General features: G+C 44.9%; 2 protein-coding genes across 3 annotated transcripts in view; both read right to left on the bottom strand.

The window, feature by feature from the left end:
* Window positions 1-5705, bottom strand: part of STX2 (syntaxin 2) — a 30554-nt gene extending 24849 nt beyond the window's left edge. Inside the window, exon 1 of one of the 2 annotated variants that reach the window (XM_083476503.1) lies at window positions 5509-5705. In XM_083476503.1, the coding sequence (XP_083332629.1) occupies window positions 5509-5538 (30 nt within the window). In that variant the 5' untranslated portion in view covers window positions 5539-5705. The remainder of the gene's footprint in view (window positions 1-5508) is intronic. The other variant, XM_083476502.1, reaches the window with a different exon arrangement.
* LOC310693947 (craniofacial development protein 2-like) overlaps window positions 1-16008 on the bottom strand; it is a 257303-nt gene that overhangs the window by 111669 nt on the left and 129626 nt on the right. The gene's annotated exons all lie outside the window — the stretch shown is intronic.

Raw genomic sequence — 16008 nt, 5'->3', positions numbered from 1 at the left:
GCATCTCCTGACTATCCCAGCGCCTGTGATACAGGCCCAAGCTGGATTCTGCTTTCTGCATTAGCTCTCATGCTAAGCTTCCCCTGATTCATGGATCAGGTTGCATATATTTTGCTGAGCGGCTGGGGTAAGCCAGTCGGGTGGGTGGCATATAAAATTATGTAAATTATTATTATGTGTGTGTACATGCTCACACGGTTGCTGTTCAAATCCAGTTACCACCTCACAACTCAACTCCCCAAACCCACATCAGTCATGCCACGCAGATTAATGTACCACAAAGCCTCACTCAAATGGTACATGTCGTGACTCAACTTGGTAGCATCCCCTCCATGCTGTCATACTGACCAGTCTAACACCCCGTGATCCTCTCAAAACACAACTCCAACAGTCATATCCCACCCCAGCTTTTTTATTACTATTTTTTATTAAGAATATGTCAACTGAACAAAATAAAATGGAAATAAAAAGTGAATTTAAAAAAGAAAAAAGGGGAGGAAGGTATATTATGTCACTATATATGCAAACAACTACAATTCCATATATGCTAGACGAGTACATATGTATATAAAGGTTACTATCATCCAAATACATATATGGTTATTTATAACCCACTATACAGTTAACCTCAGAAGTCAATCTGTTTGACTTCCAAAATGTTCAGAAACCACAGAACCCATGTCGGACGTTTGGGTTCCAAAGAACATTCTCGAACTGGAACACTCACTTTTGGGTTTGCGGTGTTCAGGAGCCAAAAAGTTTTGAATCACAAAGCGTTCAACTTATGAGGTACAACTGCATTTTAATAAACGTATTCCTAATAACGTTATACTTGTCCACATACAGTCTACGTCTACAAGCAATCAGTTCATAAGTTGTGAGTGTTGTCATATCCTCAATCCATTGACTGGAGGATGGCATAGATTTATCTTTTCATAAATATCCCACCGAAGCTTGACTACCCTCCCATAAGCTCCATCTAAAAAGGTAAAGGTACCCCTGCCCGTACGGGCCAGTCTTGCCAGACTCTAGGGTTGTGCGCTCATCTCACTCTATAGGCTGGGAGCCAGTGCTATCCGCAGACACTTCCGGGTCACTTGGCCAGCGTGACAAGCTGCATCTGGCGAGCCAGCACCAGCGCAGCACACAGAACGCCGTTTACCTTCCCACTGGTAAGCGGTCCCTATTTATCTACTTGCACCCGGGGGTGCTTTCGAACTGCTAGGTTGGCAGGCGCTGGGACCGACCGACGGGAGTGCACCCCGCCGCGGGGATTCGAACCGCCGACCATGCGATTGGCAAGTCCTAGGCGCTGAGGTTTTACCCACAGCGCCACCTGCGTCCCTAAGCTCCATCTAGTTTAAACCAATTCACATCCACTTCCCTTGCAGCTGCTGCTGCTCTCTATTCCCTGCCTACACAACCCATCTAAAGTCAATGCACATTTCCCAATCTGTAACACCTGAGCAATGCGCTCCTTCCCATTTGCCTCAGTAGCATGATTCCCATGCTCAGGCTACACAAACACAACATGTGACTTCTAGAAACAATAGACTGTGTACTTGCTTTTTCTATGTAGCCCATGTGCAATAAAACTCTACTACATATACACTTGCCCCCCTGAAAAACACTTCCTGAAAATCTGGCTTCATTCTGAAAATAAAAACTTAATGTGGATTGATTCTGCACCACCTCACAGTATGTCCACTTGAAAACAGATGTAGGAATGGGCCGTGTGTGTGTGTATCCACACCTGCCCAATAAGATACCAGATAGGTACATACCAAGATGACCACTTCCTCCTTCATTCACCTTGGACAAGTGCAGGAAGGAAAAGGAATGGATAACCTAATCAAGGGGAGGGTTTTCAAAAGCATATAAATTAACCACACCCACCCTTGTGGATGGCAGGATCGCAAATCAATCAAGACGGGAAGAGGCATGCTGAGGACAAACTTGAATAATTCCAAATTGTGAAAAACTACATTTTTGTGCTGCAAATGGGTTAGTGTGTACACAGCCTCAGTTACACTTCACACAATGCATCTGTTCCTGTGTACCGATCCTCACAGTGACCTTGTTTCTTCCAATCCCCACCCACCACCTTCTTCTTTGGAAGCATGAGCCCAAGAGATACAGCTTGCCTAAAGCTACCTCAGGAAGTTGCACTTCAACCAGGAACTAGTTCAGGCTTTTGCTTCTTAGAGACTGTGCCTCACTTTAACCCGTGCCTTCTCGTATATCCCTAGCAGTTATAGTACGGATTTCAAACGTCTGCCCCACAGACATCACATTCATTCACCTCCCCATTCCAGTTGCCATCTCATGCACCAAATGTCACCTCCAAACAAGCATGACAAACCCAGGGGCCAAGCTGTCCTCAGCCCCCTCAATATTTGTGGGCTAGGGATCTTCGCACTGGTGCATCCCTTTGAGGATTGCAAGGGCTACTTATTGGAAGGTGTGCTAGGGACATGGTGGGGTGGAACTGTCTTTGCCCTGGTGCGTCCTCCACCAGGGATGTGGTGGGGCAAAACATCTTCATCCCAGCTCATCCCTTTGATGATTGCCAGGGCGCCCTCCAAGAAGGCGCCCTGGCAAACTCAAAGGGATGCACTAAAGCACCTCAGCAAGCCCCACGAAGGGGGAAGAATTAGCCTCGCCAAGGCAGCCTTAGCCTTGAGACAGCGCAAACAAAGACAACTTAAGATGGGGGTGGGGTGGGGGTGAGTTGACCTAACTCGTTTGGGGGGCCATGTGCATGTGACATCATGCATGCACTCACACGATGGGTACCCCAATGTTGGGCGCAACTTGGCACCTTTGCCTCCAACCATCATCAACATGATTCAGTGCCTTAAAGTTCCTTTACACTGGCACAAATGCACCTGACCCCAACTTGCACATCCCTCAAAGAACATCTCATTCATTAAGCATACTCTGAAGGTAAACCACCTATAAGGGCAGCTGCCAAACTGTATGCAAAACTAAACCAATCATTAGAAGAAATTGTAAGCCCCAAATACCAACCCACCCAAACACCTCCCCACTGCCCCTCAGCTACTGCATTCCAACCAGGGTGGGTAATTTGACACATCTCTGCATTAGGTGTGATTTGAGCATTTGATCCCTTCCAGCAGAGAGATACCGCAGACTTATCCACTATCAGAAGAAGTGGCCTGTTCTGTATTAATTACTACTCTGGGCTTTCTCTAACACATGCAGAAGCATTAAGGAAGATCTGTGTTCTTCTAAGGGCAAATTGTTCTTACCCTTAGGAATGCTATATGGGGCAAAGGAAGTCAAATGTGGCTCCACTGCTTCAGAATGTCAGGGAAGAAAATAATTCTTAGATGCAACAAGGGCCTGAAATACACCTCTTCCTAGCATCTAAAAAATCACAGAAGAAACAGGTACTTCTGAAGCTAACCACAGCAAACCAACTGGGAAAGCGTTAAATATTTTTAAAAGGTAACTAAAACTCCCATCATCCATTCTTATAGTCCCTGTTGTAAGTGGAGTTAAGGAGTACAGAAACACCTGAAGGATTGCAGGTTATCCACCCATTTAAAAGATAAGTACAATCCAGTCCAATACATACACAGTTGCAGAAGCACACTTTACATAAGGTGCCTCTAAAAACAAACAGGCTCTGTTATATGAAATGTATGCATACATATTTTTATTGTACTAGATAGTCATTAAACTTGTTTATACCTTTTTGTGTTTCTTGTATTTTTTTTATGAAAATGTAAAAAAGAAAAAGGGAGCATACACACTATAGATTTCCCCACCCAATGAATCCTGGGAACTGCAGTTTACTCCTCAGAGCTACAATTCCCAGCACCCTTAAACAAACTAGAGTTTCCAGGATTCTTTGGGGGGGATGTGCTTTAAATGTATGGTGTGTACACAGGCACATACACATTTTAATATGTGCATTATATAATGTGTATATGTGTTAGATTATATGTTTCTAAGCATGTTCTGCTTTTCTGCACACAAAGAGAATCTGGAGCAGTAAAGAAAAACAGATCAATTTAGCATAGTAAAAAACATACATGCACACATTTTATCTGAAACGAGTTTTTATGAGAGCAGTACAATGAGGATGCTATAAAGACAGATCTCAAGCTACTCAAAAGTGAGTCCCATAAAAGAAAATGTAAAAAACAAAAGCTAATCAATCTAGCATAATAAAAATATGCATACACAGGAGTCTTTATGAAATTCGTGCACAGGTCAGATAAAGACAGTTCTCAAGAGCAATCCCTTACTTGCCTACTCAAAAGTAAGCCCTATTAAAGAAAAAGAAAAAACAACAACGAAGCAATCCAACATAATAATATAGTGCACATGCACATTTTAAGACAAACACATACTCAGAGCCCAGTCCTTTACACACCTACTCAAAGTTAAGCCCCATTAAAGTAAAAAAAAAAAATCCAAAACCGAATACAGCACAATAATCATCATAATAAAAGTGCACATGCACATTTTATATTAACATGAGGCTTTAATGAGAGTAAGGCAAGGAGAATGCTATGAATTAAGAGCTCTTTTACATATTTTCAAGGCTCTACACACACACACACACACACACACACACACAATTGTGAGAGCTAAATACCCATTTTAAAGAGCATGCTCATGCTTAGCCTTTTAGAAGCAGGTTATTGCTTATGTTTTTCCTGTTATTTGTCTTCTCAATTTGTATTTTTACACTGCAAACTGCCCTGTGATCTTCAGATGGAGGGATAATACATACATACATACACACTCAAAAAAAATGTCTCTTTAAAGTAAGCAAATAACCCCCAAATGAATAAATCCAGCACAATAATAATGAAAACATCAGCAATAATGAAGTGTGCACTCACATTTTATATTAACACGAGGTGTTTTTTATAGGGTTTTTTAATGAGAGCAAAGCGAGGATGCTGCTACCACGGAGCCCAGCCCTTTAGGCGCCTATTCAAAAGCAAAGACCCGCTGTAAACAAAGTAAACAAAAAACAAAACAACCCCCCCAACCAAAATCCAGCAAACTAATAAACAATAATATGCACAAACTAATAATAATAATAATAATAATAATAATAATAATAATAATATGCACACAAAAACACACACGAGTCTTTCACGAGTGCAACAACACGAGGATGCTGCGAACTGCCCAGCCCCTTTACATATGCCTACTCAGAAGTAGCACAGAAGAAGTGGGGGGGGGGGAACGAACGAATAAATAAATAAATAAATCCTAGCATTAAAAAAGCATTCTTTCATATTATACGTTTTACGTTACACCCGAGAGCAGCAGCGCGCGGTGGACGCGAACTCGGGGCTCAGCGACCCCGGGGCGCGCCTACTCCAAAGTAAGCCCCCCGGAACCCCACCCCAGGGGCTGGAGCCCCTCTAGGGGGCGCCCTCCGGACAACCTGATGCCAGGCTGACAACCCCCCCCCGCCCCCCCCCGGGACCCTCCCTCTGCCGCCGCCGCCGCCCTCACCGCTGCCAGCTCGGCCAGGCGGTCCCTCATGTCGGCCAAGACGGGGCCCGGGCGACCCTCTGCCTCCTCCTCCTCCGGCCGCTCCCGGGGCGCCGCCGCCGCCGCCGCCTCTCCGCCCGCTTCCCCTCCGTCGTCCCCCTCACGGGCTGCGGCTCCCTCAGCTGCGATGCCAGGGCAACCACCGCCTCCCGCGCATGCGCCGCCGCCGCCGCTCCCGCGAGCCGAGCAGCTGAGGAGAGCGCCGGGGAGGCAGAGAGGACCGCGCGAGGAGAGGGGCGTGGCCCATATGCAAATACCAGCAGGTGGGGCGTCGCTTACGCAAATCGAGCGCCCTGGGCGGGGGGGGGGGCGCATTCGGGGATTCGTGTTTTGTTTTTTTTTTGGTAAATTTTGTATGTCGCTTTCGCCCGCGAAACGAGTAAGGATAATGAGATCCTGCTCGGGGCTGCTTGCAGCAGAAGGAAGCAGGGGTGCATAATGTTCCTTCTTTTTTTAAAAAAAAATAGTTTTAATTAAGTTTTGCAATAACATTATCTCAAAGAGAAAGAAAACTACAATTCCAGGACACCCCCCTCAACATCCTTTTCTGGTTCTTTACATATTAACTTCTCCTGCTTATTTTATTATACCTTAATATTGCATTCTTTAAGCTGAATATTGTTATGTTCTTATCATTTTTATGCCATAATTGTTTTCAAATTGCCTCTTGCACTTTGTTTTTTCCAATTATGACATACATCTCTGTTTCTTTTCTCAGTTTCTCAGCCAGTAAAGCGAGATGAGCACCACAACCCCAGAGTCAACCATGACTGGACCTAATGGTCAGGGGTCCCTTTACCTTTTTAAATTTTCAAGCGGGCGCTACGAGAAACGATTTCGTGATGGCACCGCAAGGCAAAAAATATAATACAAATGAACTGCGTTTGAATGCTTTGTATATTTAACTGGTATAGCTCAGTTAGTAGGGGATGAGGTTGGTAATCTCAGGATTATGAGTTTGAGCCCCATGTTGGGCAGAAGATTCCTGCATTGCAGGGGGTTGGACTCAGTGACCCTCATGATGCTGTCCAAGTCTACAATTCTGTGTGGGAAGATTACTTAAGCAACATACAACATCCCATAGTGATTAGTTCTCATTTGTTTTTGTTTAGTCGTTTAGTCATGTCTGACTCTTCGTGACCCCATGGACCAGAGCACTCCAGGCACTCCTGTCTTCCACTGCCTCCCACAGTTTGGTCAAACTCATGTTCGTAGCTTGGAGAACACTGTCCAACCATCTCGTCCTCTGTCATCCCCTTCTCCTTGTGCCCTCCATATTTCCCAACACCAGAGTCTTTTCCAGGGAGTCTTCTCTTCTCATGAGGTGGCCTAAGCTTCACGATTTGTCCTTCCAGTGAGCGCTCAGGGCTGATTTCCTTGAGGATGGATAGATTTGATCTTCTTGCAGTCCATGGGACTTTCAAGAGTCTCCTCCAGCACCACAATTCTAAAGCATCAATTCTTTGGCGATCAGCCTTCTTTATGGTCCAGCTCTCACTTCCATACATCACTACTGGGAAAACCATAGCTTTAACTATACAGACCTTTGTTGGCAAGGTGATGTCTCTGCTTTTTAAGATGCTGTCTAGGTTTGTCATTGCTTTTCTCCCAAGAAGCAGGTGTCTTTTAATTTCGCGGCTGCTGTCACCATCTGCAGTGATCATGTAGCCCAGGAAAGTAAAATCTCTCACTGCCTCCATTTCTTTGCCTTCTATTTGCCAGGATGTGATGGGACCAGTGGCCACGATCTTCGTTTTTTTGATGAAATGAGTTAGTTATCATTATTATTTATTAAATTTGTATACCGCCCTTCATCAAAGGGTATGGTATATGGAAAAGCCATAATATAAACAGCTGAATTCCTTACACAGAATGTCACCAACTGAATCCAGCATCTTGTTCTCAATAGCAACCAAGCCGGTGCCTAAATTTGAGTTTTGGAGTGCAGTGGATCTTGTCCTTTTTTTCTTTGTGTTGCTTTCAGTTCTATGTTTTATTTCGTATTCAATTTAGTATATTTATTTAGACACTTTATACGCTGCTTAATCACAATCATTTCTAAGTGGTGAACAGCAAACACAACAAATACTATATAGATAAAAATCAGTTTAAAATTATGAAACCAGAAAAGACTTCAAAACCTTCTGTGTTTTTTTTTTAATCTTCAGTAGGGACGCAGGTGGCGCTGTGGGTAAAACCTCAGTGCCTAGGACATGGTCGGTGGTTCGAATCCCCGTGGCAGGGTGAGCTCCCATCGTTCGGTCCCAACTCCTGCCAACCTAGCAGTTCAAAAGCACCCTTAAGTGCAAGTAGATAAATAGGTACCGCTTTATAGCAGGAAGGTAAACGGAGTTTCCGTGTGCTGCGCTGGTGCTGGCTCACCAGAGCAGCTTCGTCATGCTGGCCACGTGACCCGGAAGTGTCTCTCGACAGCGCTGGCCCCCGGCCTCTTAATCGAGATGGGCGCGCAACCCCAGAGTCGGACACGACTGGCCCGTACGGGCAGGGGTACCTTTACCTTTTTAATCTTCAGTAGGTGCTGGAAGCAGAGGACCTGTCCGATCTCAGCTGGGAGGGAGCTCCACAAAATTGGGCTCACAATATTGTATGCACAGCTCCTGGTGAATACAAACACTGCGTCTTATCCACAGAGGACTATAAATTAAATTTATGAATTGTACACCACCCAGAAATCTTGATATCCTGGGATGGCATTCAAATACCATTGATAAATAATAGGTATTTGTGAGAAAGGATGCTGAATTTGCCGTTATGTTTCATCAAGGGCTATATAAGCCATAAGAGCAAAATGAAACTTCCCCATTCAGAGGATGTTTATCTCCCAAGTACTGGGAAACAAAGGAAGCAGCCTCACCTTCCTGTCCTGCAGTAGCTTCTCAGAGGCATTTAAATGCCTCCAGTTCTCAATGGAATGTCAGCCGCCTTAAGGAACCTTAAGTGCGATTCAGAAAGGCAATTATGTTGTTAAGATTGCAGCTTTAAAAAGCTGGAAATGTTTATCTAATGTGGCATACCTATTGAGAAATAAATCTGAAAGAGGCATGTTTCCAAAGCGTGTCCTGTTCTTAGCATGAGCTGGAGCAGAACGAACAAAACTTTTCTTTGGGAACTGCCAGCCAGCGACCTTTTGTTAACGATCTTAGGACCAGAAAAGAAAAGAAAATGTTTTAGTATAGATTGTCTGTTTAGCATATTTACATATTTTGGTACTCTCTCTCTCTCAACACAGTCCACAAATGTTTTGTTTGCTTGTTTGTTTATTGCATTCTGTACTGCTGTTCACACTCAAGGCGGTTTACAACTTTAAAACACTGATACAAATAAATTTTATGAAATGTAGAGTGACAGGATGCTTTCAGATGAACCATTTGAGCATTCATCCAGCTTTGTTTGCACAAAGTTTGCTTGGATGTTAGAATACCCCTGCACATACATACATACATACATACATACATACATAAATGTGGTGCAACACAGTAAGGCTAGGATGAATCCTGTTGACTGAGCATTCACAGATCCTCCAAGTGTCCCTATTTTCCAGGGACAGTCCCGGATTTACAGAAGCTGCCACAGTTTCTGATTGGATCCCTGAATGCCCCCCTTTCCTTTAGGATGTCCCTATTTTCATCAGAGAAATGTTGGAGGGTATTGAGTTATGCGACCTCCGAGATAAGTAACTATACAACCTTTGGAAGAAATCTGAAGGCAGTCCTGTACAATATAGGGAACTGGGTTTTTTTGTTTGTTTGTTTAAAGTTTAATGTTTTATTACATTTTAATATTATGTTAGAAGTGTACAGCTTCCGGGTCTTCTGGCCAGCATGACTAAGCCGCTTCTGGTGAACCAGAGCAGCGCATGTAAACGCCATTTACCTTCCCACCGGAGCGGTACCTATTTATCTACTTGCACTTTGACGCGCTTTCAAACTGCTAGGTTGGCAGGAGCAGGGATCAAGCAACGGGAGCTCACCTCGTTGCGGGGATTCGAACTGCCAACCTTCTGATCGGCAAGTCCTAGCCTCTGTGGTTTAACCCACAGCACCACCTGCATCCCTTTTAATCATGCAACCTGCATTTGATGGTAGGCGATTCAATCACACCCCAAAATATAGTCTGGAAGCACCCCAGAGTCTTCCCAGGCTGACCAGAAGCTCCCTGGCTTGCGCCTCCTTGTTTTGCCTCCTCCCATGTCTTTCTTAAGTGGCCCCAGGGAAGGTGGGGGATTGTTTTGACCTGCATATATCTAGAGCAGGGGTAGGCAACCTAGGGCCCGGGGGCCAGATGTGGCCCAATCGCCTTCTCAATCCGACCCGCGGATGGTCCGGGAATCTTGTGTTTTGACATGAGTAGAATGTGTCCTTTTATTTAAAATGCATCTCGGTGATTTGCGGGGCATAGGAATTTGTTCATTTCCCCCCCCCCCAAATATAGTCCGGCCCACCACATAGTCTGAGGGATGGTGGACTGGCCCACAGCTGAAAAAGGTTGCTGACCCCTGGACTAGAGTCTGGTCATGGAGAGGTTCCCCTTCCCACAACCACCTTATGCTTGTTGGAATTACGGGCAGTGAAACCCGAATCCTGCTGATTAATGAGCAGCAAGTCCTGCTGAACTCAATGGGATAAATAAATATGCTTCAGATCATACTGTGAGTCTGTCTACATTCCATTCACACCAGCTCCTGGATACTGTAACAGTACAGTGGTACCTCAGGTTAAGAAGTTAATTCGTTCCAGAAGTCCGTTCTTAACCTGGAACTGTTCTTAACCTGAGGTAGCACTTTAGCTAATGGGGCCTTCCGCTGCTGCCGGCGCGCAATTTCTGTTCACATCCTGAATCAACGTTCTTAACCCCAGGTACTATTTTTGGGTTAGCGGAGTCTCTAACCTGAAGTGTCTGTAACCCGAGGTAACACTGTAATCTTACTCAGAGCCAGCCCAAGAAATTTTGGCACCTGAGGTGAATCACAAAAGGGTGCCTCCCTCTCCACCAGGGAAGAAGGGGTGAGTGGGGATCTACATCAGGAACAAGCAGAGAATAAATATCGTCATGGGGATCTGCTGCTGTTGCGGATCCTGCCAATGCTGACGGTTGCCTCACCTTGCCTCAGGACTAAGCCAGCCCTGGTCTTACTGTTCTTTTGATGATATTCTTATTTATTTTAAAGTATTTTATATACAGTGGTATCTTGGTTTAAGAACAGCTTAGTTTGTGAACAACTTGGATTAAGAACACTGCAAACTCGTAAGTATGTGTTTTGGTTTGTGAATTTTGCCTTGGAAGCAGAACATGCTGAGTGTGTTCCATTTGTAAATTGAGTCCCCTGCTGCTATGGGAAAGCACGCCTTGGTTTAAGAACGCTTTGGTTTAAGAATGGACTTCCGGAACGGATTAAGTTCGTAAACCAAGGTACCACTGTATCGCTTTCAGAGAGACCCTCCAAAGCAGTTTACATAAGATTATAAAGATAAGCATCTTTTTTAAAAAGTTTGCATTAAATTAAAGGGAAAAGACAACTTGCTTGTTTCAGAAGATGTTGCTGCAGCTTCTCTCCCTTCAGAGCAAGATGACGCCTCTGTGGTGGTAGTTGGGAGAGAGAGGGGACACTATGAGGGCTGAATGGTGGTCACTCCCCAAAGCTTCTCCCCTCCCCACACCTCAGGACAAAGATGGTGCGCTTTCCCTAATGGTTATTACATTTTGTTGTACAGTGGTACATGTGTGACATTTTAGTGTATTTTTGGCCTCTGTGGAAGCTGCCCAGAGTGGCTGGGGAAACCCAGCCAGATGGGCGGGGTACAAATAATAAATTATTATTATTATTATTATTATTATTATTATTATTATTATTATTAAGATCAGCCCAGTTTATGAACTATTTGGTATATGAACTCCGAAAAACCAGAATTAGTGTTCCGGTTAGTGAACTTTACCTCGGTCTACGAATGGAAGCCAAACGGTGGAAGGGCACCAGCGGTAGGAGGCCTCATTAGGGAAAGTGCGCCTCGGTTGAAGAACGATTTCGGTTTAAGAACGGACTTCCAGAACGGATTAAGTTCGTAAACCGAGGTACCACTGTACTAGGAGTGCTTCTTCCCATACTGCACCTTACCCATCTATTTGTCATTGAAATGCTACTCAATATTGATCCAGAGTAGATTCCAGTGTATACTTAGCAGAGTAACAACTTAAACATGTTGCAGGATTCCCAAAAAGAGACCAGAGGCAATTGTATTTCATCCAGCAGAGCTTTGTTGCTACTGAAGGCAAATGAGCATAATGGTCACAAATCCAATACATTCAGGACTGGCACTGTTCATAAAAAAATCCAGTTGCAGCAGACTTAACCTAAACTTACAATATCTTATAATACTGTAAGTGTAAACCTTAACACTATACAGTACAGTGGTACCTCAAGTTACATATGCTTCAGGCTACAGACTCCGCTAACCCAGAAATATCACCTCAGGTTAAGAACTTTGCTTCAGGATGAGAACAGAAATCGTGCAGCAGCGGCACAGCGACAGCAGGAGGCCCCATTAGCTTAAGTGGTACTTCAGGTTAAGAACCGTTTCAGGTTAAGAACGGACCTCCAGAACGAATTAAGTTTTTAACCCGAGGTACCACTGTATACAGAGCACCACACCAGAACAAAGAGATAGAAAGAGAAAGAAAGTGAAATCTAGGCTTCTTCTGGCCTATTATAGTCAGCATGGCCTTGACAGAAAGATAACAGAACCAGTTTAAACCAGCTGTACTCAGCTTCTCAGAAGGAATAACCCAAACAAGGTAAAGGTAAAGGACCCCTGGTTGGTTAAGTCCAGTCAAAGGCGACTATGGAGTGTGGCTCTCATCTTGCTTTCAGGTCGAGAGAGCCGGCGTTTGTCCACAGACAGCTTTCCGGGTCATGTGGCCAGCAGGACTAAACCGCTTCTGGCGCAACAGAACACAGTGACAGAAACCAGAGCACACGGAAATGCCGTTTAGCTTCCTGCCACAGCAGTACCTATTTATTTACTTGCCCTGGTGTGCTTTCGAACTGCTAGGTTGGCAGGAGCTGGGACAGAGTAACGGGAGCTCACCCCATTGCCGTCCTTCTGATCGGCAAGCCCAAGAGGCTCAGTGGTTTAGACCACAGCGCCACCCGTGTCCCTACCCAAACAAGAACCTTCTTTCATGCAGAGTACAGTGGTGCCCCGCAAGACGAATGCCTCGCAAGACGAAAAACTCGCTAGACGAAAGGGTTTTTCGGTTTTGCGTTGCTTCGCTAGATGAATTTCCCTATGGGCTTGCTTCGCAAGACGAAAACGTCTTGCACTTTTTTCTTAAAGCCGCTTGAAGAGGCGCAGTTGCGACGGACCGTGCTTCGCAAGACAAAAAACATCACAAGACGAAAAAACTCGCGGAACGAATTATTTTCGTCTTGCGAGGCACCACTGTAGAAACCTTCCAGAACCCTCTTGAACTAAGCAGAATAGGAAAGATCTGTACACATCAGATCAATACTTAATAGGAAATGCAAACTGACACTATTAACATCTGCCAGGGATGTTGCCTTCTACTGGGCAGGCATGAAACAGGGCTTTTTCTGTGGCTGCCCCCTGATTAGAGAACTCCTTCAGAAATTACATTCAGTTGTCTCCACGTAGGCCTCATTTAGATGTAAGCTGAAAGCCATTTTGGAAAGGCCATAGCTCAGTGGTAGAGCATCTGCCGTGCATGCAGAAGGTGACAAGTTCAATTCCCAGCGTCTCCTGGTAAGACTGGGATAGAGGCCTGCCTGAAACCATGGAGAGCCACTGCCAGTCAGTGAAGGCAGCACTGTGCTAGGTGCCCCAATTGTATTAGACAGCATTAAGCAATTTCCCATATCACTGTATTTCCCCCCGCACCCACCAAGCCCTTGGAATGCAACCAGTCTTTCAGCTACTTCTTTTGCATTGTTATGAAGCTAGCATTATTTTTTACTGTTGTGTTGTGTCCTGCAAACCCCCCTGGCGTTACTTTGAATGACAATACACAAAGGATACAAACAGAATCAAAAAATTATGCCAGTTTTTTGGAACTATAAAGCAAAGAGAAGGCTTGTCACCATCGTATTCATAACTGCTCTTTCCCAGTCCCTAGATAAGGCTGGCATTCTCTTTTGACACATAGGCGCATGTATCAATGGGCTAGTTTATCCATTCAGCAGAAATGAGTGGCAAAGCTTTTCCTGGGCTGTACCACCAGAGTTTGCAGGGGTGTTGTTGTATCTGAATGCTGCTACTATACAAAAACTCAAATAATCTCCCTGCACGACACAGCAAAGCTAGGCTGAACTCTTCCCATTGCTACTTTTGTACATGCAGGGTGTTTTAATAGGGCCCTGCATTCAAACCGGCAATGTCTAATGGTACATTTCAGAATTGGACCTGCTGCTTGTTTCTGATAAATGGTAGAGAACATGAGAAGAGAGGCAGGCAAAGACAACATCTACACCAGAGGTGGGCAGACATCAGGTTGCTGCTACTGTCTACCATCCAGGTCCACTGAAAAGAGACAAAGGCAAAAAGAGCCCTCAGTCTGAAATTTTGCATTCTGGTCTAGAACCTAACCCTAATCTCAATTTTGCAATTTAAAGCAAGTAGCTTTTCCCCAAAGAATCATGGGGGCTGAAATTTCTCAAACTGAGCTAAATTTCCCAACACTCTTAACAAACTACAGTTCCCAGGATTCTTTTTTTGGGGGGTGGTGGAACACAAGTGCTTGAAAAGTATGATATGTATGCAGATGCTTGCCTATGATCCCTTCAGGTTTTCTCTGCCAGTTCATAGGAGCTTTGGAATACTCAACAATCAAAAGCAGCTTTTCCCACAACATATTGTATTGCCTGCACTCCAATTTACCTGGAGTGGTGGGACTCCAGGGGTTCCGGCGCTTACCCAGCATATGGTTTCCTTGGAATGAAAGCCAAATAAGACTTTAGTCTTTTCAGTATACAGTGGTACCCATTCGTTCCAGAGGTCCATTCTTAACCTGAAACTGTTCTTAACCTGAAGCACCACTTTAGCTAATGGGGCCTCCTGCTGCTGCCGCACCGCTGGAGCACCATTTCTGTTCTCATCCTGAAGCAAAGTTCTTAACCCGAGGTACTATTTCTGGGTTAATGGAGTCTGTAACTTGAAGCGTATGTAACCTGAAGCGTATGTAACCCGAGGTACCCCTGTACAGTGTTTTATTTACACTTAATGTACACCGCATTAACACTCCCAACAGATATTTATTCCGCATTAAGTTTATAGGTAAAGGTAAAGATACTCCTGACCATTAGGTCCAGACGTGGCCGTCTCTGGGGTTGCGGTGCTCATCTCGCTTTATTGGCCGAGAAAGCCGGCGTACAGCTTCCGGGTCCTGTGGCCAGCATGACTAAGCCGCTTCTGGCAAACCAGAGCAGCGCACGGAAATGCTATTTACCTTCCCGCCGGAGCAGTACCTATTTATCTGCTTGCACTTTGACGTGCTTTTGAACTGCTAGGTTGGCAGGAGCTGGGACTGAGCAACAGGAGCTCATCCCGTCGTGGGGATTCGAACCGCCAACCTTCTGATCGACAAGTCCTAGGCTCTGTGGTTTAGCCCTAAAAGTATCATAGCTTTGGGTTAAGCACAGCTGATGGGAGTCAAGCTTCCCTCTGCAGCTTCCAACCCAACCAAACTCTCTCTCCAACACTAGTTCCCTGGCCCATTGTTTCCCTTCCTAAGATGATGTGGAATCCAGCTAGGTGAGGGAGGTGGCAGACTGCCTCATGGAAGTATCTTCCATTGCCAGTAGGGCAACACGTCTCTTTTAGCTAACTCTTTGAGATGCTGGTGAGGCCGCCCAAGGCTGTTACCTTAACAAAGGAATTTGTTTGATCTATACACCATGTTTCCGCTTGTAGATTCTAACCCCTTCCACGCAGGTCCTGATGGGACCCACTCTGCCCACCTGCGATTCCCAACAACTGCTATTCATTTCTGACAGTGGAGATGGAACATGGCTAAATCAACTAAAGGTTCTCGTCTCATCTGAGCAGCAAGCCCAGCTGGTACCTGTGTTGTGAGAGCAACAAAACCCACTGGGAGTTCAGAAGCCATGGTATAGGTCAACAATGACTCAAAATAGCCAATTAAGTTTCTATTTCACAGGGATTTGCCAGTCAGGAGCTGCAATACTGTATTGGGTAGGCAATGCAGTCTTTTTGCCTCTTAGTTTCAAATCTGAAACATGTTTCATTAAGAGGTGTGTTGTGTTGAACTCCTTAACACATAAAAGGCACAAGGGGGGGGGGGGAGTGCCAAGACAACACTTCATTGTTTTGCCAGACTAGATAAAAGCTAGGGTAAGTTTTTTGAGGACTGAAGCTAGGCCAGGCAAGAAGACAGAACAAAGGCAGAAAAGGAGGTGGTGATGGAGGCTTG

This window comes from Podarcis liolepis (genome assembly GCF_965112155.1).
Source record: "Podarcis liolepis genome assembly, chromosome: 15".
Lineage (NCBI taxonomy): Eukaryota > Metazoa > Chordata > Lepidosauria > Squamata > Lacertidae > Podarcis > Podarcis liolepis.
This window is presented reverse-complemented; position numbering and strand designations above follow the sequence as displayed.